The sequence below is a fragment of the Brassica napus genome, chromosome A1 (assembly GCF_020379485.1).
Source record: "Brassica napus cultivar Da-Ae chromosome A1, Da-Ae, whole genome shotgun sequence".
Classification (NCBI taxonomy): Eukaryota; Viridiplantae; Streptophyta; class Magnoliopsida; order Brassicales; family Brassicaceae; genus Brassica; species Brassica napus.
The window spans coordinates 23737765-23762304 of NC_063434.1; the positions used below are offsets into that span (position 1 = coordinate 23737765).

At 37.4% G+C, this 24540-nt stretch overlaps 5 protein-coding genes across 8 annotated transcripts; 4 read left to right on the forward strand and 1 right to left on the reverse strand.

Annotated features, from left to right (window-relative positions):
• The first annotated feature begins 1562 nt into the window (after positions 1 to 1562).
• BNAC01G32640D lies at positions 1563 to 4137 on the forward strand. Its single transcript, XM_013785422.3, has 4 exons — positions 1563 to 2186; positions 2881 to 3330; positions 3411 to 3732; positions 3806 to 4137. The coding sequence occupies exons 1-4, from the start codon at positions 1740 to 1742 to the stop codon at positions 3940 to 3942; spliced, it is 1356 nt and encodes a 451-aa protein (XP_013640876.1). The 5' UTR covers positions 1563 to 1739; the 3' UTR covers positions 3943 to 4137.
• A 1164-nt stretch (positions 4138 to 5301) lies between these two features.
• On the forward strand, positions 5302 to 11119 carry LOC125577060. Of its 3 annotated transcripts, XM_048737748.1 has the most exons (19): positions 5302 to 6081; positions 6171 to 6572; positions 6673 to 6813; positions 6899 to 6946; positions 7024 to 7092; positions 7181 to 7255; positions 7352 to 7420; positions 7488 to 7637; positions 7728 to 7799; positions 7878 to 7949; positions 8016 to 8150; positions 8249 to 8317; positions 8411 to 8497; positions 8575 to 8934; positions 9018 to 9446; positions 9582 to 9835; positions 9923 to 10004; positions 10127 to 10511; positions 10608 to 11119. In XM_048737748.1, the coding sequence occupies exons 1-19, from the start codon at positions 5374 to 5376 to the stop codon at positions 10871 to 10873; spliced, it is 3873 nt and encodes a 1290-aa protein (XP_048593705.1). In that variant the 5' UTR covers positions 5302 to 5373; the 3' UTR covers positions 10874 to 11119. The 3 variants fall into 3 exon arrangements, with proteins under 3 accessions (XP_048593705.1, XP_048593712.1, XP_048593709.1); XM_048737755.1 differs by lacking the exons at positions 7488 to 7637; positions 7728 to 7799; positions 7878 to 7949; XM_048737752.1 differs by lacking the exons at positions 7352 to 7420; positions 7488 to 7637; positions 7728 to 7799.
• An 813-nt stretch (positions 11120 to 11932) lies between these two features.
• Positions 11933 to 13439, forward strand: LOC125577691. Its single transcript, XM_048739342.1, has 3 exons — positions 11933 to 12808; positions 12892 to 13305; positions 13401 to 13439. The coding sequence occupies exons 1-3, from the start codon at positions 11933 to 11935 to the stop codon at positions 13437 to 13439; spliced, it is 1329 nt and encodes a 442-aa protein (XP_048595299.1).
• LOC125577066 (protein AGENET DOMAIN (AGD)-CONTAINING P1-like) lies at positions 13022 to 14776 on the forward strand. The gene is made up of 5 exons (XM_048737758.1): positions 13022 to 13703; positions 13785 to 13883; positions 13965 to 14414; positions 14489 to 14545; positions 14616 to 14776. The coding sequence occupies exons 1-5, from the start codon at positions 13614 to 13616 to the stop codon at positions 14727 to 14729; spliced, it is 810 nt and encodes a 269-aa protein (XP_048593715.1). The 5' UTR covers positions 13022 to 13613; the 3' UTR covers positions 14730 to 14776.
• A 4809-nt stretch (positions 14777 to 19585) lies between these two features.
• LOC125577069 lies at positions 19586 to 24418 on the reverse strand. Of its 2 annotated transcripts, XM_048737764.1 has the most exons (3): positions 23644 to 24418; positions 22496 to 23560; positions 19586 to 20978 (listed from the first exon to the last, which is right to left on the reverse strand). In XM_048737764.1, exons 2-3 carry the CDS (start codon positions 22956 to 22958, stop codon positions 19771 to 19773), a joined length of 1671 nt encoding a protein of 556 aa, XP_048593721.1. In that variant the 5' UTR covers positions 22959 to 23560; positions 23644 to 24418; the 3' UTR covers positions 19586 to 19770. The 2 variants fall into 2 exon arrangements, with proteins under 2 accessions (XP_048593721.1, XP_048593724.1); XM_048737767.1 differs by having other exon boundaries at positions 19586 to 20976; positions 22494 to 24418.
• Between the last annotated feature and the right edge of the window lie 122 nt (positions 24419 to 24540).

Genomic DNA, 24540 nt, shown 5'->3' on the forward strand with positions numbered 1-24540 from the left:
AGGAAACAATAGTCAATCTTACAATGCTACTACACAAATTCGTTTGTCAAATCCAAATTTTATACGTTGGCTCCAAATAGAGACGGTGCGAGCAACATAGAATATATGCATGACTACCATTAAAATATACTTACAAAAAGAAAAATTCAGTCACGCACCATCAAAATCCAAAATTTAATATTTTTGATGTCTCCCCTAGATAAGTTTATAACTGCAACCTTAATTAAACTAAAGTTCATAGTATATAACACGTACTCTAATTTTCAAATATTTATTTCAGCTAATAAAAACTCTTGAAAACTGTTAAATTAATTATTAAAGTTATTGTTTGAAGAAATAATAATATAATTTTTTTTTGTTTATCCGACAAGCCATGACAAGCATTTGAATTATTACATTTCAGAACCTTATATAAATTGAATCGTTTATAAAACATAAGTAGAGATTGATCCGCACCCGCACATATATTAGTTTTTACATTTTTATACATTGATATTTATTTTTCATAATTAGTCCTATATATTTTAGATAGATCATCATATAACTAATTGTATTCAAAATACATTGACCGAATCGGGTAATATAGTTATTTTGGTACAAATATCTAAACATGTTTTAAATACATTTGTTATTTAGATATTTTTAGGTTTTTATACATCAGAATCAAACTCAACCAGACCCAGAAGGACCCAACTCAAAACCCACACATAAATTTATAATATTCAAGCAGACCTAATTTAAAAATAAAATAAATTAACGATATCCGAAAACAATAACTTGTATTTAAATGGATAGTCAATGTTCATACCTACATAATTCTATAAACTAATAAAAAGGACATTTTTCTATTTGTTTGGCTAAATTAAGTGAAATAGAAAGAGTTTTTTTTTATTTAGTAAAATAATTTTATGGAGTGAAAAATTAAGTGACAATAAATATAATATTTTGTTATTATTTTTATTTAAGTTATTATTTTATTCATAAAAATATGTCTTTAAATTATGTTTTTGGCTATACAATTTCCCACCGATTGAAACTAAAATATAGAAGAAAAAAAATTAGTAAAAGATAAACAAAACCAAACGTTTAACCATATGCAAAATACAATTATTTTATATTTTTTTATTTTTATAATTAGTACAAAATTAATGTTGATTAACTAATAAATAAAAATCTGCACTATTATTATTATGGTTAATGATGTAATGTATTATTAAAATAATATAATTAATAAAATTGTTAAACTTAGTGAAATATGAAAAGACAATTAATGTAATTATATTAATGCAATTACTAAGAAAACACTATACTTTTTTTTTATATTGCTATCTATGTTTCCAAACAATTCTCATTTTTACTTTTATTCGTGTTTCCAAACCGTATCAAAATGTATTTCTGTTTTAATAATATAGATGCATTTGTCCAGAAAAAACATAATGCATAAACACAAAAACAGGCACCTTAAAACAAGGATATTAAAAAATACATATACATTTATACATCTTCAAAGTAATAATCATAGTAATAGGTTTATTACAAAATTTAAGTAAGGCGTTTCTCGGCAGGAAATGGGTAGTCAAAGGTCACGTTACGTTAGCATCAATCATTTATAAATAACCTTCATAATTTTAGCTATTCCTGATTCTCAGCCTTCTTCTTGGGAGGGAGAGAGAAAAAAAACAGAATCTCTCGTCTAATTTCTCGCACACATTTATATTTTTATTTCCGAGCGATCGTCCATGACGGACATCGACATCGGAACCGCAGCAGAGAGAAACGACGACGGAGGAGGAAGACGAGAGCCGTTGATTAACCGTGAAAAGAAGTTCAAGCGTTCTGTCTCGAACGTGCACGACGAACTCCATAGTTTCAGGAAATATCTGAGATGGATGTGCGTGGACCAGTCCAGCCCTTGGACAGCGGTTCTCTCTTGGTCGATGTTCGTCGTTTTCACGCTCGTGGTTCCGGCGATGTCTCACTTCATGCTCGCTTGCGCCAACTGCGATAGCCATCACTCGAGGCCTTATGATTCTGGGGTTCAGCTTTCTCTCAGCAGCTTTGCTGCCCTTTCTTTTCTTTGTCTCTCGAGATTTGTTAGCAAGTTTGGTCTCCGACGGTTCCTCTTCTTCGATAAGCTTTGGGATGAGAGCTCCACTGTTCGGCGAGGCTACACCAATCAGCTCAACGTGAGTTCTTTTCATTTGTTTAGGGGTTATAGTGTACAAAACAACCAACTACTTTGAATCTTGAAAACCCTTTGTCTACTTGCGCCACAAGGAATACAATGCTTTGCTTTTGTTTTATGAATTAGCACATACCCATTTTAATATATTTTAAATTAGCTTAAACCATTCTTATATAGTTGAATTAGCACATACCATGTTTATTTAGGGCATATGGTAACAACGAATTGCTTTGAATCTTGAAAACCCTCTGTTTACTTGCTCCACAAAGATCATAATGCTTTGCTTTTGTTTTATGAGTTAGTACATAGCCATGTTTATATAGTTGAATTAGCACATACCCAATTTATTTAGGGCCTACGTCGGTGTAAACAACGAACTATATTGAATCTTGAAAACCCTATATTTACTTGCTTCACAAGGAACACAATGTTTTGCTTTTGTTTTATGAAGTAGCACATAGTCATGTTTATATAGTTGAATTAGCACATAGCCATATATATATATAGTTAAATTGGCACATAGCCAATTTATTTAGGGCCTATGGTGGTGTAAAGAACGAACTACTTTGAATCTTGTAAACCCTCTGTTTACTTGCTTCACAAGGCAATACAATGCTTTGCTTTTGTTTTATGAATTAACACATAGCAATGTTTATATAGTTGTTTTCTTTAAACATAACTCCTTTGTTATGCAGAGATCACTTAAGATTCTCTCCTACTTCGTCGCTCCTTGTTTCTTAGCAATGAGCTCATACAAGATATGGTGGTACGCTTCAGGAGCATCTCAGATTCCTTTCCTAGGTAACGTCATCTTGAGTGATACAGTCGCTTGTCTGATGGAACTCTGCTCGTGGCTCTACCGGACTACAGTGATCTTCCTTGTTTGTGTCCTCTTCCGTCTCATCTGCCATCTCCAGATCCTCAGGCTTCAAGACTTTGCTCAAGTCTTTCAAATGGATTCAGATGTTGGTTCCATCTTGTCTGAACATCTCCGCATCAGACGTCACCTGAGAATCATCAGCCACCGTTACCGAATCTTCATATTGTCGTCCTTGATTCTTGTCACTGGAAGTCAGTTTTACTCGCTGCTTATTACCACCAAGTCCCATGCTGGATTAAATGTCAACAGTGCTGGAGAACTCGCCGTGAGTTTTATCTCTCTCTTTTTTTTTGCTTTCTATTAGATCTCAGTGAGAAAGTTTTGCTAACTCTTTTCGGATCTCAGCTATGTTCAATGACGCTAGTCACTGCGCTGCTCATTCTTCTACGAAGTGCCTCAAAGATCACACACAAGGCTCAGGCGGTGACTTGCCTTGCTGCAAAGTGGCATGTCTGCGCGACAATAGAATCATTTGAGACGGTGGATGGAGGGACTCCAAGGTTAGTTGATAGAGCAAGCGGACACGGATTCTATTCAACAGATGTGGAAATTGGAGACACAGACGATAGTGAAGATTATGGAGAGGAAGAAGATGATTTTGATAACAATGATCTCATTCCTGCTTATGCTTATAGCACCATATCATTTCAAAAACGACAAGCTCTAGGTAACATATATACATACCTCTTCTATCTCTAGTTATTTATACTCATCTTCACTATTCTTGTTGGACTTTTCAGTGCATTACTTTGAGAACAACAAAGCAGGAATCACGGTGTTTGGGTTTACACTTGATAGAAGTACTCTCCATACAATATTCGGGATCGAAATGTCACTTGTTCTATGGCTTTTGGGTAAGACCATTGGGATCTCTTGAGTCAATTTTTTTTGGATCTTAAAGTCTCGAAGTTTTGGTTTTGGCTTCCCTTGTTGGATGATATTACTACATGTAACGTTTCCTAAATGTTTTAATCATTGTAAATCATGTTGTAAGTTCTTTAATGTGTCGATTTTGTAACAATTTCATATGTTTATCGAGAGATCTTACAGTAAATAAGATTGGTTTTACGAATTTCATGCCTTAGTAATATCTGTTTTGGATTTTTTTTTTTTTTGAACATGAGTTTTTGTTTTGTGATTTTGAACTTGTTATTATTTAACTTTGTGATATTGCTTTCATCTGTTTTCCACATTACTCTATCGAGTTGATAAGATCTCTGGTATAGTCTGTTTTGTAGCCAGTTATTATGAAATAATTTCTAGTCAGTTCACTTCCAAGATTTCTGATAAATATGAAAGTTCAATTTAAGTTTAAATTTATATTTTTGACTCAAAATGTATAAATTAAAATATTGTGGAATCTTAGATTAACATTTTAAAATACGTGGCATAAAATTGAAAAATACTAATAAGACCAAGAAAACTTTTTGTTTCAGTTGGTAATGAATAATGTTTAAAATTATATTTCAAGATTACTTTTATTATTTTTTGCACTAGGTGTACATAAATCCAAAAAAAAAAGGGCAATTGTCAATAATAGCACCTTTTGAAGTTTTCCTTCCCAAACTAGCACTCAGGATCAGAAGTCACAAAAATAGGTTTCATTAAAGGGGTAATTTACCTTTATACCCTTTGTTATAAGAATAGAAAAAAAAAACATTTCATTTCATTCGATCGCGAATCGTGTCGTCTCCTCTCGGGAATCTTCAAACCCTCACCGGCACTGTCGTCTCCGACTCGGGAATCGTCGTCTCCGGCTCGGGAATCATCTTCTCCGACTCGGGAATCGTCGTCTCCGGCTCGGGAATCATCTTCTCCGACTGGGGAATCGAAGTTTCTGGCTCGGGAATCATCTTCTCCGGCTCGCTAATCGTCTTCTCCGGCTCGCTAATCATCTTCTCCGGCTCGATAATCATCTTCTCCGGCTATCTAATCATCAGCGTCACACTCTCTACTCTCAAAATCGGTAACTTTTTAAAATTAGGGTTTTTGAATTAAAATTTGGGAAGCTTGCGTTTTGATTTTGATTTGTGTGTTACTCGTTCTTATTAACAAGCGAAGCAAATGAAGACTTTTGTGTTGTTTTGTATTTGTGTTATTTCAGGAAAGCCTTCCAGAAAAGTTTGAAATTTTTTTTTTCCTTGTTTACGCAGGATAGAAACAAGATGGGAGATTCAGTACCTCTAAAACTAGCACTGCCAGAGCTGAAGTATCCTATTGGTTCACAGCCAAAGAAAAGTCAGCAATCAACCAATACTCTGGTTCAGATTATATCTCTATTGTCAAAAGCATCCTAAAACCAGATGAGATGATAAGAGTCCGAGGATCATTTCTGGGACCTGTAATGAAGCTCAGTGAGAGAGGATTGAAGTTATCAGCAAAGATAGTCTACGCCATTCTCACTAGAAGCATCGTTTCTGTCAAGGAGAATGAAGCCTGGTTCCATTTCGGTGCGCAGCCAATGAGGTTCTCTATAAGAGAATTTCATATGATGACAGGCTTGAAATGTAGTGGTGCATTAGAAGGACCACGAAGGGAAACCGAGAGATTTAATTGGGAATTGCTAAAGGGGCGTAGTCATAAGTTAAGTGACGTGGTGGACCAGCTCAGAAACACAAGAGAAGATGCTTCTGAGGAGAGAATATGCCTCGCAATGCTCATCCTGGTAGAGAGCATATTATTGCGGAAGAGCAAAGGAGGGAGTTTTCCTTTGGAATATGCGAAAAATGCACAGGATATGACATATCCATGGGGAAAAGAGGCTTACATTGTGCTCCTGAAGTCAATTCAAAACGCTGTCGCGAATCATTTGGAGAATAAATCCAAATTTGAGTTGCAAGGTTATCCTCTAGTATTCCTTCTTTGGATACTAGAGTCGATTCCTTTGCTAAGGAATAAGTTCAGTAAGTGTGTACCAACAGTTGAGGTTCCTGGGCCGACTTACTTGTGTGAAAAATACACTGAGATAGAGAATCCATCACTTGATAGGGTTTTACAGGTTGAAGCTGATACAAAGGTAAGCTTTTCCAAGTATATGTTTCTCAGTTTATTTGGCTTCTTCTTTTTAATATGTTTCTCATTGGTCTTTTTTTGAAATATTCTCAGCTGAAGGTCCATTGCATACTACCTTCTATTCCTCATGATCCAGAAGATGATATCTCCATTGAAGACAAATATAGTGACGAGTTGGAAACAGTGAAAGATGTAACAAAGAAAGGGTACAAGATTACAGCCGATGACTGGGAAAATAGGTGTGTAGACACATTTGACACATTGGATGCTCTTATTCAAATGATGGCAAATAAGGAGACTGGCCAAGCTTCTACTCCGATTGATGAGGATTCAGTAAATGAAAAAGTGAACAGGATCATCACGGTAATGGAGGAGAATCTGAAGAGCATGAAGGATCGAATGTCATTACTGGAAGAAGAAAACATACATCTTAGAGCTCGTGTGTCAGAGTTGGAAGGAAACAGCAATGTTTTTCCCACTAACGTGACACAAAAGGTAAATTCTCAAAACATCTTCTTTTACATTTGCATTTTCAAGTATTTTTTGGAAGATCTTGTACATATTCTTGAATGCCTTCCTAATATTTGACAAACAGCGATCCAGTGGGACACCTTTATCTCCAATGTCTCACACGCAACCATCCAGTGGGACACCTTTATCTCCAATGTCTCACACGCAACCATCGAGTGAGACACCTTTATCTCCAATGTCTCAACAGCCTAATTTGACACATGAGGTATGTAACCAATAAATATTGTTGAGTTTTGAAGTAATATTTGGAAAGCTTTTGTACTTCTTGAATGCATTCCTGATTTTTGCAGGAGACAATGATTGAATCAGCTGCATCTCCAAAGTCTCAACAAAATGAGGTATATGCTCAAAAATTTTTAAGAAAATATTTGGAAATTCTTGTACAAAATCCTGAATGCCTTCCTGATTTTTGCAGGATTACACGCAATCATCGAGTGAGACGCCTTTATCTCCAATGTCTCAACAGCCTAATTTGACAAATGAGGTATGTAACCAATAAAATATTGTTGAGTTTTGAAGTAATATTTGGAAGCTTTTGTACATATTCTAGAATGCATTCTTGATTTTTGCAGGACACAATGAATGAATCAGATGATGAAACTCCTGCCCTTGATACTCAAGTATTCTCTCCTAATCTGACAAAAGAGGTATATGCTCAATGATATTGTTTTCACAGTTGGAGTTTACAAATTAGTTTTGGGTGATTTTTTTTTACATATAAAGGCTTTTCTGATTTTTGACAGAAAGAAACAGAAACGTCTACCGGTGAGAGGCCATCCAATCCTAATCAAGATGGAAAACCAGATGATGAGGTAATATTTATTCTAGAAATTATAGTTGAATGTATTCATGATGGCCATTCCTGATATTTTTTTGCAGATTGTGAGAGAGAAATTAACAAGTGAGTCACCTGCTAGTCAGAGTCAAGTTTTGCAGAAAGAAACAGTAGAAATGAATGAGACACCTTCTTCTCCAATAGCTCCAAAGAGTATTGAAACTCCCGTTTATACTCCAAGTCAGACTCAGCAGGTACATGGTCAAAAAAAATCTTGGATTTTTAAGTTAATGTTTGAAAGCTTTAGAACGTACTCTGGATTGACTTCGTGATAATTTTTACAGATTGAGAGAGAGCCATCGGATGACACGCCTGCCCTTGATACTCAAGTTTTTACTCCTAATCTGACAAAAGAGGTATATGCTCAATGACAGTTGGAGTTTACAATTAGTTTTGGGTGATTTACATATATAGACCTTTCTAATTTTTGGCAGAGGGAAACACAAACCTCTACTGATGAAACGCCACCCAAAACTAATCAAGGAGAAGGAAAACCAGATGATGAGGTAATATTTACTCTAGAAATTATAATTGAATGTATTCATGATGGCCTTTCCTGATATTTTTTGCAGATTGTGATTGAGTCACCTGCTGCTCAGACTCAAGTTTTGCAAAAAGAAACACTGGAAATGAATGAGACACCTTCTTCTCCAATATCTCCAAAGAGTATTGAGGCTCAAGTTTTTACTCCAATTCAGAAACAGCAGGTAAATGTTCAAAAAATCTTGGAGATTTCAAGTAATGTTTGAAAGCTTTTGTACGTGTTTTTGATCCCCTACCTGACTTTTTTTTGTTTTTTTTGCAGACGGTAACAGAGGAAACGTATGAGGCTACACAGCCATTGACTGAGATCATTTCAGCAAACAATAAAAAGGTAAGCATAGAAATGTCTTTCATAAGTACAACTTGAATTTTAAATTGTAGAAACTTCTTCATAACTACCTCTTTTATTTTACTGTTATTACAGGAGGATACACATGCTGTGCATTACAGACCTTCCTCTCCATTGTCTTCACTAATTGCACTAGTTATTGAAGAAAATAAGAATGCTTTGGTAAGAAGAAATATTTAAAATGTTTAGGTAATATTTTTCTATTCAACTAACTCTTACCATTTACTTTTGTCTTATAGAGTGAGACAGAAACTGCGACCCAATATTTTTCTACAAGTGAAGGAGAGCATTCACAATCAAGCAGAAAGAATCAAGCGGAAGAATATCTCAAGGATACTACAGAACCTACTACTGAGCTAGTTTCCACAGATGTTTCGAAGACACAGCCTCTTACTCCGCAAACACAGCACCTTCAGACAAGTGAGGGAGATCAATCCGATGAGACACCATCAGAGCAGAATCAAGCAGAAGAAAATCTCAAGGATACTACAGAACCTACTACTGAGCTAGTTTCCACATATGTTTCGAAGATGCCGCCTATTACTCAGCAAACAGAGCATCTTCAGACAAGTGCTATAGATTTTTCAGAAAAAAACGAGGTATGCATCGAGTATATTTGATCTTTAATTATTATTCTAACAATTTAAAACCGCTGATGTTACTGAATCTTCATTTTTAATAGGTTGAAGTAAGCAGGCTTCTAGCTCACTTTCAAATAGGCGCAGAGGTTGAAATTTTGTCTACTGATGACGAAATATGGTATCCAGGAAAGGTTGTTGATCTTAAACTGTGTGAAGGACTAGAGGAGCTGACAGTTGAGTACACGACACTCTTCACAGACCAACATAGACTTCAGAAACTTCAGGATACTATCACGGCTGACAAAATACGTCCTGCAACACCAACTAGTGACCAAAAATCCTTTGAGATGATGGATAAGGTAGAAGCCTTCTACAACAATGGCTGGAGCAGCGGACAAATTAGCATGGTACTTGGTGATAACACATACTCGGTGTGTCTCTATACTTCTATGGAAACTATTCTATTCAAACATTCAGATTTGCGAATTCATAGAGAATGGAAAGATGGAGTCTGGAAGATGGCAGATAAGGTAAATCATAACTAGAATTATACTTCACGTGAATTGTTTGATATACATACATTTTAGTTTCAGGAATGGTTTCCAGAAATTCCGATTGCAACAAATTTGATAATATTTTGCTTGGTGTCTATTGTTTGATTAAAGGTGAAGCCTGATAAGAAAAGGAAAGCTGCTGCCTCATCACAAAATTCAGGAATGGATAATGTTTTCCTAAGAAGGAGCGAGAGGGTGCCTAAACGATCTAGAGACACAAAAACTCCATTCAAGTCTGACAGAAATCCGGCTTTAACTGTAATACCTGAGATTATACCTGCAGTTGATCCGTTTTCAACTCCTGCGGAACATAAGCTTTCAAGGCTTCAAAATTGGATGACATTAAAGCCCGGCATGCATGAAACGTAAGCATGTTTCTGTCCTTGTCTATATATTCTTATATTTATGTATAAGAGGTTTGGTAATTCCTTTGAATCTTTAATCGACTGCAGGTCCCTATCAATCAATGATAATAAGATAAGGAAATCTTTCTTTCAAAGCATGGAAAATGCAAAAAAGGACCTTAAGAAAGAGGTAATTTGTTTACATATGTTCTTGCCTTGAGCTTTTTTTTTAAAAAAATTCAGGAAGGATTTGTTTAGTTTCAGGAAATTATATAGTAACAAATTAGATAATGTTTGCCTTTTTTTTTGCAGCACATTGATGGAGCCTTTGCAATGCTAAATTGCAGAAGAAATGAGAATGCTGCTTGGTTCCACAACTACAAGATTCCAAAGGCGTGCTTCCTACCTATGGAGTTCTTGCATTGCTTGCTCTCTGATGATTTGGCTTACAAGAAAGAAAAGGTCAAAGGTAAAAAGATTTTCAACGATTTATTTAAAGATACTGTGAGAGGGAAGGTATATCCAGAGAAGACATGGGGAGAAGATGTTGATGTTGTGTATGGGATTACTCTTGGAAAAAAAAGCAATGTCTGGATTGGGATGGAAATTCATTTGAAGAAGAAAAGAATCACAGTATATGATTGTTTTCAAAAGGAAAGCAACAGCATTGATATTCCTCAAGTGAAAAAGTTGGCAGGTATGTATAAACAATCTGTATTTGATGTATTCATCTGTTTCTTGGTTTGAAATATTCAACTGATTCTATCTTGATATTGATTTTTAAATATGACAGTGTTGATTTCTAATCTGCTGGTGGAATCTTCTGGTGATGAGGTAGATAAGGTGAAGATGATTCCATTTGAGATTGAGCAGGCACAAGGTTTACCCAAGACAAAACATCCTTTCAACTGTGGGATATTTCTTGTCAAGATTCTGGAGTGCCAGTCATTGAAGATAGGAGACATGACAAAGATTAATGATGACAATGCATTGGAGCTAAGGAGAACCTTGTCTTGTGAGATCTTCAACCAATTTGTGGATGAGAGCTTTGGGAAATGAGAATGATGCATGAAAACATTTTTTGTTTTAGTTAAGACTCGGTTTTAGTTATGACTGTTTATTTTGTTATGTTGTTGGCGTCTGGTTACATAAGAAAGATTGGAAGGATATCAAGTATTTTATTTGGGTATCATATATCTTGGAAGGTTAAAATATTGTTTCTGGATGGGTTTCCAGAAAAAAAGTTAAGTGTTTCAAATGTAAAAAAGAATGAAATGAGATTATATACTAAGGATTGGACATGTATATGGTAAGCTTAAAATTGTGATGTTTACAGACAACAAAAATTTAGAACCACAAAGGATCGAACCCAGAGGGAGAGAGTCTGCGTATTTGGATAGTGTGGGAGTTTAGCCACTAGGCCAAGAAGAATCATCTGTTATGGATTACATTTAATTTTATTTAACTCCAAACTGTAACACAAAAAAGAATTAAAATAGATTTTGAATCCACCACATATCGAACCCGGGGATAGAGAGACTTTTGAGTTATAAAAAGCCTTGGTTTAACCGCTGGTCTGAGGAGAATCATCTGTTAAAGAATATTACATAAGCATACTTAACCCAATTAATATAGGATAGGTTTCCAAAACAATACATTTCGATTGAAAAAAAACAAAACTCTTGCCGTCTCAACACTCTCGCCGTTTCAAACTTCTCGAATCTCACTCGTCTCCGCCTCTCGAATCTCTCTCTCATCTCCATATCTCTCGATCTCCGACGAAAACCCATCTCCAGAACTCTCTCTCTCTCGATCTTTTACGCGAGCTCTCTCTATTCTCCGAGAAAAACCATTTCTAGAGCTCTATCTCTTGAAGGTATGTTGCAGATTCAACCTTATGTGTGTTTTCTTTCTGAGAGATTGGTCTCCTGGTTTTTGCTTGTGTATAGACTTGCTCGTTTTAACCTAATATGATTCGTAGAATTCTAGTTCATGTGAAAGCATGTGTATAGACTTCGGGAAGGATTTGTATTTTTTTCAGGAAACCCTTCCTGAAAATTGGATTTTAATTAATTTAGACAAATAAAATTTTTCTTGTTTACGCAGGATAGAAACAAGATGGGAGATCCATTACCATTAAGACTAGCACTGCCTGAGCTGAGGTATCCGATTGGATCAGAGCCAGAGAAGACGATATCGATAAACCAACACTCGATAGTTGCTTATATCAAAACTGTTAAGGAAATTCTAGGAAATGATGAGTTCAACAGAATAAGAGGGACGTTTTTGGGACCGGTGATCAAGCTTGGAGAGAGGTCTTTGAAATTATCAGCTAAGATAGTGCACGCAGTTCTCACCAAAAGCATCAAGACAGTGAAGAGACACGAAGCATGGTTCCATTTTGGTGCTCAGCCAATGAGGTTCTCTATAAGAGAATTCCACATGGTGACTGGTTTGAAATGTAGTGGTGAAGCAAGAGAACCACGAGAGGGAACCGAGAAATTTAAGTGGGACTTCCTAAAAGGGCGTACTCATACAGTAAAGGACGTGGAGAAGCAGCTCAGAAACACAAGAGAAGATGCTTCTGATGAGAGATTCTGCCTTGCAATGCTCCTCCTGATTGAGAGCATACTACTACAGAAGAGCCTTCTCGACGGTGGCACAACTTTTACTTTGGATTATGTGAAAATAGCGCAGGATATGGATGTCTTGATGACATACCCATGGGGGAGAACAGCTTATAATTTGCTGTTAAAATCACTTCAGAGAGCTGTCGACAAAAGCCTCGACAAAAACAATTATGATTTGCAAGGGTTCCCTATGGCATTTCTTATATGGATACTTGAGTCAGTACCTTTGCTACAGTATGCATTCAGTCAAGTTGTTCCTATTCTGAGCGTTCAACCGTCTACCCCAATATTTTTGTGTGAGAAGTACCTTCAAATAGCTTCTCCACAGCTGATAGATGTTCTCCTAATTGAAATCAAAGATCATGTAAGTTTTTACATTATTTTTTTCTTGTTTCTGTTTTGCCTTATGATTCTCCATTTAAAAGCTAATTATTTTTATGGTTTCAGCTTAAGGTCACATGCATCCTACCTCCTATTTCTAATGATCCAGAAGATGATGTTTGCATGGGAGACGAAGCTAATAAAGATCTGGATGACATGGCCGATTTATCCAAGAGAGGTTATAAGTTTAAAATTAGAGATTGGCGAAACATGTCAGTAGACCTATACGGTGCTAATGAAGAAATAAGAAGAGCATCTTTACTGTTTGGGAATGGAGGGATGAGTCAAGCTTCTACTTCGTATCAGGAGGAGTCTTTGGAATCAAAGATCAACAGAATCAGCGAGATGGTGGGAGATAATTTAAGGATCATGAACGATCGTTTGTGTTTGATTGAAAAAGACAGGAAACAGATTAAAGAACGTGTGACAAACCTAGAGAAACTACAAAGAGTTACTTCATATGAAACTCCAAACAATGAGGTAACTTTTTTTCGGAAATTAAAATTAATGTTTATCTAGTTCTTGATTCAGTTTTGAGTTGTCAAGTAATTTTGGAAGATGTTATACATATTTAGGCTTGCCTTCCTAATTTTTGTTGTACTTGCACAGACTGACACAACTCCATTTCATGAGACGGCTTCCAGACAAGGTGAAGCCAATGCAGATCAAGCAGATGAACAACTTAACAATGAGGCAAGTATAATTTTGAAAACTGTTGGTATTTATAAAATTATGAATTTGGTACGTGTTCATAATCCCATTCCTGACATCAGGATACACGAGAGCCTATGAATGAGATCACGAAAGAGACACCTGGTTCTCCAATAGCTCAACAGAATATTGAGACTCCAGTCCTTACTCCAATTCAGACGCAGCAGGTACCTTCTTTAAAAAATTGGACTTTTCAAGTAATTTTTGGAAGCCCTTGTACGTGTTCATTCAACCATTCCTGAATTCAGGAGACTCACGAGCTTATGAATGAGATCATTTCACCAAACATTTCCGACACACAGCCAAATACCCGAGCTCGCAGAAATCTTTTAACAGAGCAAAATAAGGTATTACTTTCATTAAAACCTTTAATAAATACTCAGCAACTATCAAAATGACTGGATATCCTTGAATCTAAACCATCACAGGATGTAGAAAGCAGAGTTCAAAATCCCTTTGAGATCGGAGCAAATGTGGAGATTTCATCACAAGATGACAATACTTGTCATAAATGGTATCCAGGAAATGTGTTGGCAACATATTTGGTTGATGGGGTTGAGATGGTGAAAGTTGAGTACTTCGTCCCGTCTCTGGACGAAAAGAAGAGGAAAAGGAGTGTTGAGACACGTGTATCAATTGACAGAATACGTCCTCAACCACCACCTGAGAGATCTGGAGCGAAGAAAAGTTATGAGCTAATGCAGGACGTGGAGGCGTTCGACAATGGTGCCTGGTGCGCTGGAAAAGTTAAAGTCATTTTGTTTGATGGCTCGTGTTTTGTCTCTTTGAACAATTCTAAAGAACAAATTTACTTCCACCATTCTGAGATGCGAAAACCAAGAAAATGGGTAGATGGTGTTTGGGAGATGACAAAAAAGGTAAAACAAATGCCTTGGATCACTTGAATTGAAAAATAATGTCATTTGTTTAATATCTCGGTATTGATTTTCAGATGGAAGAAGAGCAGACGCAGAGTGTGAATCCAAGTGAAGGAGATGGTGATAAAAAGGTATGAAATATTTATACATCATACTAGGAATTAAGATATAAATGTATCTGAATTTTTGTCATTCAAAAAGGGGAAGGCGAAGGCTGTCGCTTGTAAGAAAAATGAAGCAGCTGGTCCATCAGAAGATGGTGTTGGGAAAATGGCAAAAGAGGTAATAAAAATGAATAAGATCCACTTGAATTGAAGTTCAGGTCAATAGTTTGATATATCGGTTTTGTTTCACAGATAGAAGTAAAGCAGGGTAAGAGTGTGAAACCAAGTCAAGACGATCATGCAAAAAAGGTATAAAAAATATTTTTACTTCATATTAGGAAGGCATTCAAGTATAAAGATAAAAACGATCCTGAATTTTTGTCTTTATTTTAAATTAAAGGGGAAGCCACATGTTGGTAAGAAGAAGAAAGCAAATGCTCAGCCAGTAGATTTGCTTCCTTTTCTACAGCGAGAAGAGAAGAGGCCAATACGACCTAGAAACCCTCCTATACCTGTAACACCTGAGGTAATCCTTCCAATTGATCCATTTGTGACACCTGAATTTCCTCGGTTTTCAAGGCTTGCACACTGGATGGATCTACGGGGCATATATCGTGTGTAAGCAACTTTTTGTCCTCGCATAAATATTCCTAATTTATTTTGTAAAAGTTTCGATTGATACTAGTTAATTTTATCAACTACAGACCGTTTTATATCAATGGAAAAGAAATTGAAAAAGAGTTCTTTCAAAAAATGGACGATGCAGAAAACAATCTCAACAAAGAGGTAATCAACACTCTGTTCTGTCTTCTATTTGATTGTGTGATATGTTTAGGAAGAGGTTGAGTTGAGCTATGCTAGATGTCCATGTTATAGCAGTTCTATATGAAGTTTCTAACTATATTGTTACATTGGCAGCACATAAATGTTGCATTTGAAATGCTAAATTGTAAGAGGGTTGAGCAAGGTGCTTGGTTCCGCAACAACAATCTTCCACCAGCATGCTTTGTACCAGTCAAATTCTTAGAAGTGGTTGGGTACGCTTATGAATCTGTCAGGAAGCCACATAAGAAAAAAAAAAGTTATTGGAGGGCTGTGTAGGCGAACTTGTGAAAGGTTTAATACATCCAAAGAAGGTATGGCTGGAAGATGTTGATGTTATATATGGTGTCATTGAAGATAAGTTGAGCTGTCACTATATTGGGGTGGAGATACAATTGATGGACAACACAATCACACTCTTCCATTGTGGTCTTCCAAAAGCAAATATCAAACGTGCTCTTAATCAAATCCAAGAACTGGCAGGTAAAAATATTAGCTAATTTAGAAAATAAAAGTTTGTCACTTGCTGCTTGTGATTGTGATGCATTTTTACATATTCATTTTGTTGTCTGTTGGTGATTGATTTATTGTATAATTTTGGGTATTTATGACAGTGTTGATTAGTGCCATAAAGATGGAACTTCTTGGTGAAGAGGTTAATTTCGAAGATATCAGTCCATTTGAAGTTAAGTTTGCAGAAGGGCTTCCAAAGACAAAATTTCCATACAACTGTGGTATTTTTGTTGTGAAGATGCTGGAATGCAGGTCACTGGGATTGAAGAGCATGGCTAATATAAATGATGAAACTGCGATGGACTTACGAAGCAAGCTATGTTGTGAGATCTTCGACCAGTTTATGGATAAAGATTTCCAGGAAGGTCAAAGGAAGTGAAAATGTCATATTTGTTCTGTTTTCTACACTGTTTTTCTACTTTGATATTAATTATCCCTAACGTTTAAGTTTAAGTTTGTAATGAATTATCCCTAACGTTTTTTTCATTTAGATTGTTATTGAAAATTTTTTAGGATGTATTGATGAATTGTCAAATGCTTATGGTACTTTTAGGATGGGTTTCCAGAAAAAGAGTGAGAAAGCAAAATGCACCAAAGCCTAGCATATTCCTTTAAAGTTTACAAAAAAAATGAAAAAGAAAGTGATCCGATGTTGATTGAACTCGTGAACTCTCGAAAGATGAATCAAAGTGTGCAGCCGCTGTGCCAAGGGTGTTATACTTGCCAAAAGATATAATAAAACGATAATAACTTGTAACTTTTGAATATTTAATTAAAAACAGAAAAAAGTGAAAATATACACAACGGGAATCGAACACGGCTTATTGTGTGATAAGGGTACACTAAGAGTAGAAGGGCTTGCCACTAGGCTATGGTGGATATTCGATATCAGAGTAAATGTGAACTTATTTATTCACAGACGATAGATTTATATGATCTGGATATCATTTTAAGTATTCAGGATAGCTTTCCAAAAACAAATTCCTTTAAAGTTTACAAAAAAAAAATGAAAAAGAATGTGATCTGATGTTGATTGAACTCGTGAACTCTCGATAGATTAATCCAAGTGTGCAGCCGTTGTACCAAGGGTCTTATACTTGCCAAAAGCTACAATAAAACGAAAATAACGTTTGAATATTTAATTAAAAACAAAAAAAAATGTGAGTATACACAACGGGGATCGAACACGACTTATTGTGTGATAAGGGTACACTAAGAGTAGAAGGGCTTGCCACTAGGCTACGTTGGTTATTCGATAACAGAGTAAATGTGAACTCATTTATTCACAGACGATAGATTTATATAATCTGGATATCATTTTATGTATTCAGGATGGCTTTCCAAAAACAAATAAGCAAATCAGATAACCAAGTTATAAGAACACTAGGCCAAACCATTACAAAATAGTGAAAAACATTGAACAAGTTTTTTATTTAGGTTGTTAATTGAAGAAACAACACAAGAGAAACAAAAGTGCTTATTCATTTAAAATAAAAACTGAAAATCAAACATAATGTGGTCCTTAAAAACATAAAAAGAGAAGACGATAACATGAAATTACTCATGATGGAGCCAACTTTCGCCAAGTTTATCCCAATCAGGGACTTTGACCTTCACATCAGCAAGCATTCCTTCCGCTTCCGAGTGCTCTTCTTTGAGTTTCTCCAACTCAGCAGTTAAATCAAATTTTCCATCAGCTTTGATAATATCTTCAAGCAACTCGATTTGGACAGCAATTGAATTTGCTTTGCTGGATGCAAGATTCCAATCATTCTCAGATAGCCTGTATTCGTTGGACAAACGAAGAAGAGCCCTGTAATGTTCCACAGTTTCCTTCTTCCCCTTCTTGAAACCTTCGGCGGCATCACATCCGTAAACCTCCTCTATGGGACGCTTCATCATCTTCTTTGAACTTCCTTCCATTGAAACTTTGTCCTGCAACAAAATCGAAACTAAGATGTTACGATAAAATAGAAATAGAAAAAAGTTCATGAATTGAATGGAAAATGAGAAAAATCGAAAACTAACTTGTATTGCAAAAGGATATATCAAGCGAAATGAAGTGAGTGAATAAAAGGTCTGATATCGTCCCTTATATTTATAGAACAAAAAGGAACTCTTCGATTATTGAAGTCAGTTAAAATAAACTCTTGATTATTGTGGAACTCTTCGATTATTGAAGTCAGTTACTGAAATAACCAATCATATAACACCCAATCTTGACGAAAAGAAACTCTTCGGTTACTGAGTTACATGATGTCGTTTGGAAGAGACTCTTCGATTCCTGAGATATATGTTTGAACAAAAAAAAAAAAATCACCCATTACTCGTAGGAGAGTCGAACCCGGGTCGATCAAATGTTTCGGTATCATAGGTTTCGTGGTTTAGCCGCTAGGCTGAGGAGAATCATCTGTTAGTTGCTTCCACATAATTGAATTTACCCATACAATTTATAGTATAATACATTGGAAAGATCTTTGATAGTTCAGGATGGGCTTCCGATTGCGACAAATGTGATTCCTGAGATATATGTTTGAACAAAAAAAAAAAAATCACCCATTACTCGTAGGAGAGTCGAACCCGGGTCGATCAAATGTTTCGGTATCATAGGTTTCGTGGTTTAGCCGCTAGGCTGAGGAGAATCATCTGTTAGTTGCTTCCACATAATTGAATTTACCCATACAATTTATAGTATAATACATTGGAAAGATCTTTGATAGTTCAGGATGGGCTTCCGATTGCGACAAATGTGATTCCTGAGATATATGTTTGAACAAAAAAAAAAAATCACCCATTACTCGTAGGAGAGTCGAACCCGGGTCGATCAAATGTTTCGGTATCATAGGTTTCGTGGTTTAGCCGCTAGGCTGAGGAGAATCATCTGTTAGTTGCTTCCACATAATTGAATTTACCCATACAATTTATAGTATAATACATTGGAAAGATCTTTGATAGTTCAGGATGGGCTTCCGATTGCGACAAATGTGATTCCTGAGATATATGTTTGAACAAAAAAAAAAAATCACCCATTACTCGTAGGAGAGTCGAACCCGGGTCGATCAAATGTTTCGGTATCATAGGTTTCGTGGTTTAGCCGCTAGGCTGAGGAGAATCATCTGTTAGTTGCTTCCACATAATTGAATTTACCCATACAATTTATAGTATAATACATTGGAAAGATCTTTGATAGTTCAGGATGGGCTTCCGATTGCGACAAATGTGATTCCTGAGATATATGTTTGAACAAAAAAAAAAAAAATCACCCATTACTCGTAGGAGAGTCGAACCCGGGTCGATCAAATGTTTCGGTATCATAGGTTTCGTGGTTTAGCCGCTAGGCTGAGGAGAATCATCTGTTAGTTGCTTCCACATAATTGAATTTACCCATACAATTTATAGTATAATACATTGGAAAGATCTTTGATAGTTCAGGATGGGCTTCCGATTGCGACAAATGTGATTCCTGAGATATATGTTTGAACAAAAAAAAAAAAAATCACCCATTACTCGTAGGAGAGTCGAACCCGGGTCGATCAAATGTTTCGGTATCATAGGTTTCGTGGTTTAGCCGCTAGGCTGAGGAGAATCATCTGTTAGTTGCTTCCACATAATTGAATTTACCCATACAATTTATAGTATAATACATTGTATATTACAAAAGTTGGATGTTACAAAAGTTGGATGGGATTCCAGAATAGTTGAATATTACTGTGTTTTTTTCTAGCAAAGAAGTTTAAACTAAAAATTGAAATGAGATCAAAAGATAATGTTGTATATTACAAAAGTTGTAAGAAATCATACTTATTCAGGATAGGGTTCCAAAAGAAAAAATGTATATGGTCTTGTGCATATCATGTAACCATCAAAATAGCCAAACATCCAAATAATAATCGATAAAAATGTAAAAATGTAGAACTTCATCCTATAGGCCTCTGGCATGTGATCTTGTTGTGCCCTCCTGTGCCACATCTGCTGCACTTGTGGGACTGAGATTTAGATCCAGGAACCCCAAACTCGCCAACGGATCTCTTTCTCTTTGTAGGAGGGCGTCCACTTTTCTTTTTGGTAGCTGGAGGTGGGCAAGACAGTTCATCAATATTCTCTGGATAGGTGGACGTTGACAACTCTCCACCAGGATGTATGCTTTCAGCATAAGCTTTAGCCCACGTTTCTGTCAAGTGAGAAGCATCAACAAAACGGTTTTCATCTCTCTTGATATGCTTAGCAGCAGCGATGGCATGGATGCAGGGGATCTTGTCAATGTCGAAAACATTACATGTGCAATGCCGCTTCTCCAAGTCAACAACAAACTTCATTGTTTCATTCTTCACCTCAAACTCGCTTCGATCAACTTGATACACATTCAACAACATTGCGGCCCCTAACCTAGATACCAATTTCTGAACAACTTTTGGAGTAACCAGGTGCTTATGTTTCGCAGCCGCTTCGCGTCGCTCAAAAAACCAAGTGGTCATCGTCAATCTGATAGTTTCAAGGAGAGAGATAATGGGCAACTCACGAGGCATCTTCAACATAGAATTGAGAGACTCTGCAATGTTGGTAGTCATGATATTATACCTGTTCGCAGGCGCATAGCTTCGTGCCCACTTCCTAAAATCAGACTCTTCCAGATACTTAGCCAATTCAGGACATTTATCCTTTATGTCCTTGAAGATTAACCAGAACTCGTGACACGTATAGGCATCAGCAGCGCTTTCCACCAGAGGTAGCAACCCAGTCTTCGCATATGTAGGAGTGATGTTGCGGAGCAGATGGATCCTGCAAATTCCATGGTGAGATAAGGGATATACATCCTCCAACGCTGAAGAAATGGAGTTAGCCCTGTCTGATACAAAAACAAGATCCGAAGCGTCCGGGATCTTCTGGCTCAAACCTCTAAAGAACCATTTCCAAGAGGCGCCGTTTTCTGCGTCAACCACTGCAAAGGCGAGAGGATATAGATGATAATTCCCATCTTGAGCACAAGCTGCCAATAAAGTCCCATTGAATTTTCCCTTCAGAAATGTACCATCTACTGCAATAACTCTCCTCATCAATGAAAATCCCCTTATCGATGGACCAAAAGCCACAAATGCATACTTGAACTTTCCTGCAGCATCAACATGTTGATAAGTCGGGAGAAGTGATATAGATACAAGACATAAGAAACGCACCGTTTTGAAACTCTCTCTGCAGACGACAAGAAAGACGATTCTGCTTCCTCCGGAACGGCGTCGAGTGTGGGCGCGTTAGAGCGTCGCTTGAGTGTCCGGCTCCGGCGGGTCCCCTCCTCATCCCTTCTTCCTTGTTTTCTCTTTGCCACTCGCTTGTCCATGTCGGTCTCTCCGCCTTGCTAGAGCTTCTGAGTTGGTGAGATCTGTCCGCCAGCCGACCGCGCGCGAGGTACGTCTGCCGGGTTCGATCTGTGCTCTCTTTGGTTGTTCTGGCGCGGTAGTAGCAGCGGTGGCTCGTGAGTGGTCGGCGTTTAGGGTTGGGACTGGATCTATTTTCTCGTTCAGATCTGGTCCGTTTATCGTCGTCGTTCGGCGAGGCTTGCCCGGTTGGGTTTCTTTTCTGGTCGCGGTGGTCTCTGCTGTGCTAGGTTTTGGAAATCGATCTTCTTTCGGGTCTTGGACGCGGGTCCTGTTTCGGTGTCGAAGCGGACTGCCCCACTTCTCGGATGTTAGGTGAGTTCTGGTTCTTTGAGTCGGAGGTGAGGCTTGAGCCAGGCTGTGCAGGCGGAGATGGCATCTGGTCTCTGTCCAGCCTTTCGTTGTGGTTTCAGGGGAGTTTTATCCGCTGCTTAGCTGCGGATTCCGGTGGTCGTCCATGTCTTCCGGAGACTGTCTTGTTCCCGACATCACTTTGGGCCTCCTTGTCACGGCTGCTTATCCATTCTGTCCCGAGGTTTTAGCGGCCGCAATTCCTCTGGGGTTTTGGTCTCAACGCACTCCTTTGTTTAACTGTTTCCGTCGACACCGGCAGTGGTTCTCTCAGCTTGGTTTTGGTTCCCGGTTCTCGGTGACCACAAGTGTGGAGGCGGCTCTCGGGGAGTCATTGGCCGCCTCCGTGTCGTCGCTTGATCTCAGACTACGTCCCGGCACCGTTCAGAACTCTTGCTCTCTTGCGGTGGTGGTCTTGATTTTCCTTGCAGGTTCAGGAGGCTTAATGGATTGGTGGTGGCGATGATATCAGCCCGCCTTTGTTCGGTTTATGGCAACTTGGAAGTGTGTACAGATTGGGCTCTCGAACGTCTTCTCAGTAAGGTTCTTGGTTCTCCACTTCTCTAGTTCGTCATGTGCGTCATTGACAGTGACGGTAACAATGTCTCGAGGCGTTCATTGGAAACTAGCTACTCCAGAGACGACAAAGGAAGTCCCGGCATCCGAAGAAATGAGGAGAACCTCACCTTCCTGCGATAATCGTCAATGGTTGAGAACAGCAACCAATTCTTAAGGATTTCGAAAATCGGACTAGTGGAACGTGCCGGGTTTAGTGGGTGGGCGAAACTAGAATGTAATAGATTAACTTAGGAGCTTTTGTTCAAATCGAGCTTGTAACCGAATCTGAATTCCCGTATTTCGGGTTGATTTAATATATCTATATTATTTAAAAAAAAAAAAAAAAAAAAAAAAAAAACATGTTGATAAGTCAAGGAACCAGGGTTTGTTTCTGTGATTTTATACAACCACCTAGACAAATTGTAATAGCTGTCTTCAGGAGTCCCTCTAACCAAAATCTGAGCTTCTTCTCTCACTCTCCAAGCTTGTTTGTAATTGATGTGAACACCATGCAGCATCCTGACCTGTTCAATGATCTGTTTCGGTTTGAGACCTTCCTTTTTTTCTCCATAATTGCTGGAAATCAAAGAACCCAACAACTTTGCAGATGCTTGTCTGTGGTTGGCTTTCCTGTGTGTTGTATCGCATGTATGCTCATGAACATACTTTTTAACAACGAAAAAATCTGAAACAGGTAGCTTGATAGCACGCATCCTCCACGTGCAATTTTCATCAACACAACTCAAAAGCACTCTTGACTTGTTAGAAGAGACAGTCTTGTACTCAAACTTCCACTCTAAAGCCCATTTCTTCATCCTCAACATCAACTCTCTCTTTGTCTTAAAATAGCTATTCACCTTAATATCGCCAGCTACTCTCGTATTTGGTGAAAGTCCAATATGGACAGGGCTAAAATCCGGAAGAGCATTCAGAGGAACTGTAGAAACACCTTCATATAGAAAACTCTGCAAAAGTCAAGTAGTTCTGTAAGGCATAATACTTGATTATGAAGCATATCATGCAAACACAAACAGAAAAAGGGAATTAGGGACAATGTACCTGTTTTTCACTCTGCACAGTAGGAAGAATCACTGGATTGGCATTCAATGGAACAGTAGAAGCAAATGTATCAGAAGCTTGAATGTTACAGCTAGCTGAATCAGTACTAAAATCCGGAAGAGCATTCAGAGGAACTGTAGAAACACCTTCATATAGAAGACTCTGCAAAAGTCAAGTAGTTTTGTAAGGCATAGTACTTGATTATGAAGCATATCATGCAAACACAAACAGAAAAAGGGAATTAAGGACAATGTACCTGTTTTTCACTCTGCACAGTAGAAAGAATCGCTGGATTGGCATTCAATGGAACAGTAGAAGCAAATGTATCAGAAGCTTGAGTGTTACAGCTAACTGGATCAGTACTAACCTGCATAAGTCAAGTAGTTCTGTAAGGCATAATACTTGGTTATGAAGCATATCCTGAAAAGTCTAAGAAAAAATCATACAAACCTTAACACACAAACGACAGGTTCCATCAAATGCTCTAGTCTTGGAAATGAAAGTTCTGAGCTGACGAGTATTACCTATCGAGAGTGGGGGGAAACTTTCAATAATACATTTCATATCCAATGAAAAACCATAACTCAAACTGATTTCTTCCTCTTTAACACTAAAATCTTCAGAGACAATCTTCATCAAATCTTCATACAGTAGATCTTCTTCTATGGAAATGATTGATGCATTCCTCTTCAAATCAACAAGAAACTCCCACTGGAGAGATTCTTTTGAGATCCATTGTCCACAGATGCACAAAACTTCCATTGTTCTACAAAATCAACTTCAAATCATCAACAAATGAATAATATATAACAAAACCTAGATAATGTATAACAAAATGAAATGATTCAAACCTTAATCAAATCAGACACACGAGAGAGAGAATGAGATGAATAGACGTAGAAACGACAGATCAATTGAGAAACGACGACGACGATAAATAAACGGAGAGACGACGACGACGGATCAACGGAGAGGCGAAGACGACGACGGAGAGACGACGACGACGACGACGGAGAGACGACGACGACAAGGACGGGGAGACGACGACGGAGAGACGACGACGACGACGACGGAGAGACGAGAAGAAGAAGCGATGAAACGAGGACGGCGACAAATTGATTTCAAATTTGTTTTTTAAATTAGTTAAAGAAGGGGGCATAAGGGTAAATTGCCCCTTTAATGAAACCTATTTTTGTGAATTCTGATCCTGAGTGCTAGTTTGGGGAGGAAAATTTCATTTAGTGTTCTTTGTGTCATTTTCTCAAAAAAAAATCACATTAGATTTTATTAAAAATTTCGGATGATAATATAACATTATAAATCTAGAATCTATTAATCTCCATGATA

What these genes read in the sequence shown, in the direction of transcription:
- BNAC01G32640D (XM_013785422.3), top strand. Translation starts at nt 1,740, where the DNA reads ATGACGGACATCGACATCGGAACCGCAGCAGAGAGAAACGACGACGGA. An exon ending in GCTACACCAATCAGCTCAAC is followed by an intron (nt 2,187 to 2,880) that starts GTGAGTTCTTTT and finishes TTTGTTATGCAG; the next exon opens with AGATCACTTAAGATTCTCTC. An exon ending in ACAGTGCTGGAGAACTCGCC is followed by an intron (nt 3,331 to 3,410) that starts GTGAGTTTTATC and finishes TTCGGATCTCAG; the next exon opens with CTATGTTCAATGACGCTAGT.
- LOC125577060 (XM_048737748.1), top strand. Translation starts at nt 5,374, where the DNA reads ATGATAAGAGTCCGAGGATCATTTCTGGGACCTGTAATGAAGCTCAGT. An exon ending in AGCCTAATTTGACACATGAG is followed by an intron (nt 6,814 to 6,898) that starts GTATGTAACCAA and finishes TGATTTTTGCAG; the next exon opens with GAGACAATGATTGAATCAGC. An exon ending in AAGCCCGGCATGCATGAAAC is followed by an intron (nt 9,836 to 9,922) that starts GTAAGCATGTTT and finishes AATCGACTGCAG; the next exon opens with GTCCCTATCAATCAATGATA.
- LOC125577691 (XM_048739342.1), top strand. Translation starts at nt 11,933, where the DNA reads ATGGGAGATCCATTACCATTAAGACTAGCACTGCCTGAGCTGAGGTAT. An exon ending in TAATTGAAATCAAAGATCAT is followed by an intron (nt 12,809 to 12,891) that starts GTAAGTTTTTAC and finishes TTATGGTTTCAG; the next exon opens with CTTAAGGTCACATGCATCCT. An exon ending in ATGAAACTCCAAACAATGAG is followed by an intron (nt 13,306 to 13,400) that starts GTAACTTTTTTT and finishes ATACATATTTAG; the next exon opens with GCTTGCCTTCCTAATTTTTG.
- LOC125577066 (XM_048737758.1), top strand. Translation starts at nt 13,614, where the DNA reads ATGAATGAGATCACGAAAGAGACACCTGGTTCTCCAATAGCTCAACAG. An exon ending in CTCCAATTCAGACGCAGCAG is followed by an intron (nt 13,704 to 13,784) that starts GTACCTTCTTTA and finishes TCCTGAATTCAG; the next exon opens with GAGACTCACGAGCTTATGAA. An exon ending in AAGGAGATGGTGATAAAAAG is followed by an intron (nt 14,546 to 14,615) that starts GTATGAAATATT and finishes TCATTCAAAAAG; the next exon opens with GGGAAGGCGAAGGCTGTCGC.
- LOC125577069 (XM_048737764.1), bottom strand. Translation starts at nt 22,958, where the DNA reads ATGTTGAGGATGAAGAAATGGGCTTTAGAGTGGAAGTTTGAGTACAAG. An exon ending in TGGTTCCTTGACTTATCAAC is followed by an intron (nt 20,979 to 22,495) that starts ATGTTTTTTTTT and finishes CGACTTATCAAC; the next exon opens with ATGTTGATGCTGCAGGAAAG.